We start from the raw sequence: 5,833 nt of genomic DNA, 5'->3' as shown, positions 1-5,833 counted from the left end.
ACCTTAATATCACTTTACATAGTCTCAAAGTGAAGTATTTTAAGCAACCACTTTGTCCAAAGTGAAGACCTCTTTCCATATTTCCAGCATGGTCTCCATATCAGAGGTGTTCGGTCCCTCTTGGCCAGGACTTTAAAAAATAACTTCAACTTCATAGATCTACCTTGAATTGTGTTAGTACCTCTAAAACAAGTATCTAAAGTATTCTATCTACTGATGACAGTTGACAACATTCTCAACATGGTTGGCCACATGCACAACCACAGAGCTCCCGTATTCAAATCCTAACTTACCACCGTTCTAGAACAAACACCACAACCCCGACTCCGCAGACTTACCAAGAAGAAATATGCAACCCCAGACGCAACCCCGACATCGTCTGCAGAATATACCCACCTATGACGCAGTGAGAACCAGCATGTACCGGCAGTGACACAAGGCTGTTCCCGAACTCCCGCAGACGCTTCCTGATATCAACCTAGAAGACCAGAGGACGAAGACACAAGCTGGAGACAGGTTCCTGCATACCCCCAGACTGTCCAGATACAATGCTGATCTTTAGAACCTTGGGAATCTTTCTGATGCAGTTGTCCTCTTTGCAAGTGGAACCTTTTCTTCAGCATCAAGGTTGTTTCACCAGCTACATGTATATTCCATTCATGCATATTTTCAAGGACACATGCTACCACTTGTCTTCGCGCTTATTCCGAACCAAACAGAAGACACCTACACAAGATTCTTCTCTTGCCTGAGAGATTCTTAGCTGAATCTTGGACATCCCTTGGCAACGACAACCTTTCAGATGGACGTCGAGCGTGCTTCCCACAATGCTGCTAGATCTTTGTTTCCTGCTCCATTTCTTCTTGGCTGCGAGTTTCATTATACCTAATGCGTTTGGCGGCGGGGTTCAGAAGATAAGACTGGCGACTGAATACAAGAACGATGAAGCAGTTAAGGAGCTTGTGAGACGTGCAGCTGGTCTTCCTCTAGTGCCAGAGGATAGTGTAGAGATGTGTGGTTGGACATTGGCCGATGCTCCAGCTGGTGAGAAGAAGGCGACTCAGTTCATGGACTATGTGACGACGACTTGGATTGAGGGCTCCTGGTCTCAGTCAACACAGAACCACTTTCAGAATAACGGGCATCGCATCAATAGCCACCTGGAAGGGTGGCATCACAAGGTGAACAAACTCGCAAAGAAAAGCCACCCCAACAACTACGAAGGTGTACATCTGTCGCAGAAAGAACAATCTGCGACTGAGGTGAAAATTCAACAAATTTCAAGGACAAGGACGAGAACCAACCAGAAAGAGGAATACTGTGCCATAGACTCAGGGCTGAGGTCCCTGAAGTACGATTGGATTGCAAATCGTTTAGGTGACCTACAGTACACCGACCGTGTTTCTAAAATACTGTCCAACCAACATCAGAATGAGGTGCGCGAAACTCGCGTTTGTGAAAGGAGAGGGGGGAGCGTGCCGTGAACTGATCCACTACCTACTCGAATGGGTAACAGGTGTGAAAACTTGGCGCACGTGATTTTTGTGATCCTTGCAGTAATCACTTTCTACGCAATGATTCGGAAGCGTCGTGTTTCTGCTGGAGCATTTGTATACTAGTATCTTGTAAAGTGGACTGTTTTGTATTTGAAACTTATCATATCGCACTCTAAATTGGGTAAACGGGGCCAAGTCATTCATTCACAAACAAGTGAGGTCGCCTACAATGTCATTCAGTACATGTGTACTATTTCCGACAGCACACACAGTGCACTCAAAAAAGCCAGCGATGCTACTGGTATATCTGTCAGTATCTTGCGCAAAATATATGACGAAGGTAAATGCGTTCCCGCGATGGGTACCAGTAAGTTCACAAGCCCAGGGAAAGTGCGTACTCGTACAGAAGGGAAAACTGAATTTGATGATTTTGATAAATGCGCAATTCGCCAGTACATTCAACACTGCTACACAGTAACCAAGACAATGCCAACACTGACAAGCATTATGAAAATGGCTACTGATGATTTGGGATATACAGGGAGTAAAGAACCAATGCGTAAATTTTTCAAGAAAAATTGGTTTCAAATGGCGGAAAACTCGTTCAGACAGACAGGTCCTCATGGAGCGAAAAGACATTGTTGCATATCATATCTCAGAATGATTCGCCAGTACCGCAAAGAAAACCGTCCAATCGTGTACATCGACGAAACATGGGTACACGCCCATCACAGAGTATCAAAATGTTGGCAAACTGACGAGGAGGGAGCAGTTGGCGGTGTTCGGGTACCATCGGGGACAGGTCCAAGATCAATTATAGTCCATGCTGGTACATATGAGGGGTTCATTCCTAATGCTTCTTTGATATTTAAAGCCAAACAAAAGAGCGGCGATTACCATTACGAAATGAATTTCAACATTTTCTCTAAGTGGTTGCAAGAAAAACTTATTCCTAATCTGCCCCAAAACTCAGTAGTTATAATGGACAATGCCCCTTACCATAGCAAACAAATAGACAAAGCTCCAACAACAGCCAATCGGAAAGATGAAATCAAATCGTGGCTACAAAGGCATGATATACCTTTTACACATTCAATGTTGAAGGCTGAATTGCTTGCACTTGTGAAATCACGTCCGCGCGGCCCCGTATATCATGTTGATGAAATTATGAAAACCCATGGGCATACTGTTCTCTGATTACCCCCATAACACGCCGATTTCAATGCCATATAATTAATTTGGGCGAATTTGAAAAATTGGATTGGGTCCCTGAATTTAGCTTTCAAAATGGCTTCTGCACAGAGGGCTTGCGAAGAACGATTGACATCTATTGGCCAAAAGGAATGGTCAGACTGTTGCAGACATGTGATGGAAATTGAGGATCGTTACTGGCATCGAGAAATTGCCCTAGAGGATGAAATCGAAAAACTTGACATCAAACTTGGCGTCGATACTGATGACAATGATATCAGTGATATTGATGACGAGTAGCAGATTCAAGAGACTTACATGTAGCAAATAGCAGATAAACCACCACTGAGCAATCAAATTACTAAGGTTTGTTTGTTTTATTTATTAGTACCCCGTTTTGAATTTACATAACGTTATTTCATTCCCCTCGAGGACAGCAGAAACGTATTATCCATAAAATATTCACACGCACAGAACCTAGGCTAGGACAGATATTAACCTTTTGGTAATTTTTTCTATCGTTAAACACAAAACAAATTAGAGTGTTGTATTGGGTTGTGTATGGACATCGTCAACCACAAAATAGCAAATAGCACCCGTTCCAGAAGAGCGAGAGTAGACTGACACGCTTCACAGCAGTTTATCGTTTTACATACCCTCGGCCCCTTAATGGTAAAATGAACTGCACCGCTATTCAGATTCACGGGTTCAAATGACAGGTCGGCATTATTCTTAAGTTCGTCTCACAGTATTACGTCTTGGATAGTTTTTCTGTCATGAACTGCAGTCGGAATGTAACTGAATGTTAATGCATTATGAATAATATGTATCTACGTTCAATTAGTTTTACTTTACGTAATGATGCATAAACGAGGAAGCGACCCTATTTTACAATGTTGAAGTTTATTAAAAAAAATCAAAGTGATAATACGACTCATGCTTATAGATATACACGTCGGAACAGCCGAAATTAAGAAATTGTTGAACATGAAATCTTGCTTTTCATTTGCTATTTTTGTAATATCAACAGTGTCTCGAGAGCTATAAACTATACTGAAATGCGGCATATCAATTCCAATGTCATTCGTCAATAACCACTTCCAAATGAAATATATATTCTGTGCTGTTTCAGAACCAATCCGCTAATCAGGGAGCCGAAATCGGATAGTTGGGAACTCTGGAGGTGTATGTACCCTGATACGCACGTTTCAAACAGAGCCAGTTGTATCCTTTGACAATATTTTCACTGAATATTCTATTCTCGATATTTGAACTCGTATCAAAGCTGACATGGTTAAATTTTTCAGGAAACCGCAGTTTCGAATTTAGCAGCCTCTTCATTGTCGTCTTCAGACGTCCTTTGGGGGGATCTCTTCAGATATCTGACTTCAGCCAAAGCATACAGGGTCATTCCCAGAACTAGGAAGGTCATTGCGATTATAAGTTTGATAGAAGTACAGAGCATGCTGCTGTATACAAAGATACAGGTAAATGCTATCGATTTGAAACCCTCATATACTGCAAATGCTGACTGCTTGTTGTCTTGAAATATTTCCCCTAAAACGGAATTCGTCTGGGTTTTCCAAATACCTTCTGACACTCCCCACACTGAAGAAATAACATATACTAAGTGAATGTCATGGTGGGACGGAACCCAGTGATACAACCACAGCATCAGCACCATCTGAAGAACAGCAGCAAGGCCCAGTAACACATATCGTCGTGCATATTTAGCTATTTTGCTGAACAGGAAACTGCTTGAGGCAGAACAAACCCCGTATGCTGTCATCACGTACCCAACATTTTGTATCCCGAAAGGGCAGCTGACGTAGGACTTGGTTAGTTCAGTGAAGACCACAACCTCTTCTATCGCTGTGTATAACATAAATGGAAGCAGGAACTTGATATCCATCTGGATGATGAGTCTGAACCAGGACCACAGTGACTTTCTGATGGTGTTCTTGTTGGCTGGTGACTGATGTTGTATCGGTTGAAGGAATACACTGACAACCCCTAGACCCGTGGCGACACATCCGAGAAACACCCGTAGAAGTATGTAAACCACAGTTGGCTCGGGATCGGCGATAATATCAACTGTTTCTTCTTGTGGACAATCATTAGCGCCACAGAAGGCAGAGGAGTTGATGTTGGTGCTGTTATACTGACCTTGATAAAGAACAAGGGACGATAGTAGGTTGCCCACGATATTACAAAGTTCAAACATACCGAAGAAGATCCCGTTTGTTCTGCTGAGAGAGGTGGTTAGTTCCATACCCGTACGCTCACTAGCTGAAATAGCACACGAGGTGAGGTACATCCCTAGTGATGTCCATAACGGCCCCGTGACTGCTCCAAGAATAATTGATGAAGGAATAAGAGTTGCGAATGAAGGGTAGAAGTTGGACGCAACGTAAATCAAATGTCCGGTAAAAGCAATCATCATGGATCGTTTAACCCCAACAACAGTGATACACGTTGGAGCATAGATGGCCGACAAAATGGCGGCTCCGTAAAGACAACTAAGGGAGAGAACTCCCAAACCACCTTCATCGTTCAGACTTCCTTGTAGATTCTGTAGCGACAAGTATGACGCGAACACAAACAGGAATCCTAGTCCAAGGACGATCGTGTTCTTTGTTTCCTTCCCAGACAGAGGTGATGGAGGCTCTTCAGTCTCTACTCGAAACGTGTGGTTGTCAGCCTCCATTGTGTATGTACTAGGCGTGAATCATTAGAACTTCTAGCACCAGTGAGTTACCTTGTATAACAACCTGAATGTAACTCCAATATTAGTTAGACATGACACTGGGATTGTAAATACAACATTAGTTCGACGTGACACTGGGATTGTAACTCCAACATTAGTTAGACGTGACGCTGGGATTGTAAATCCAACATTAGTTCGACATGACACTGGGATTGTAACTCCAACATTAGTTAGACGTGACATTGGGATTGTAACTCTAACATTAGTTAGACGTGACACTGGGATTGTAACTCCAACATAAGTTAGACATGACACTGGGATTGTAACTGGGACTGTAATTAGTGCGACATGACACTGGGATTGTAACTCCAATATTACTTAGACGTGACATTGGGATTGTAACTCCAACATTAGTTAGGACATGACACTGGGATTGTAA

General features: G+C 42.8%; 1 protein-coding gene across 1 annotated transcript; it reads right to left on the bottom strand.

Annotated features, from left to right (window-relative positions):
• Positions 1-3,990: 3,990 nt before the first annotated feature.
• On the bottom strand, positions 3,991-5,394 carry LOC124272956 (protein unc-93 homolog A-like). The gene has a single exon (XM_046708198.1). It carries the CDS (start codon positions 5,392-5,394, stop codon positions 3,991-3,993), a length of 1,404 nt encoding a protein of 467 aa, XP_046564154.1.
• Positions 5,395-5,833: the final 439 nt, after the last annotated feature.

Source organism: Haliotis rubra, unplaced genomic scaffold (assembly GCF_003918875.1).
Source record: "Haliotis rubra isolate DU_JTF1 unplaced genomic scaffold, ASM391887v1 Scf175, whole genome shotgun sequence".
NCBI classification, from domain to species: Eukaryota; Metazoa; Mollusca; class Gastropoda; order Lepetellida; family Haliotidae; genus Haliotis; species Haliotis rubra.
This window is presented reverse-complemented; position numbering and strand designations above follow the sequence as displayed.

Excerpts from the sequence above, each read along its gene's own strand:
- LOC124272956 (XM_046708198.1), bottom strand. The coding sequence starts at position 5,394 with ATGGAGGCTGACAACCACACGTTTCGAGTAGAGACTGAAGAGCCTCCA.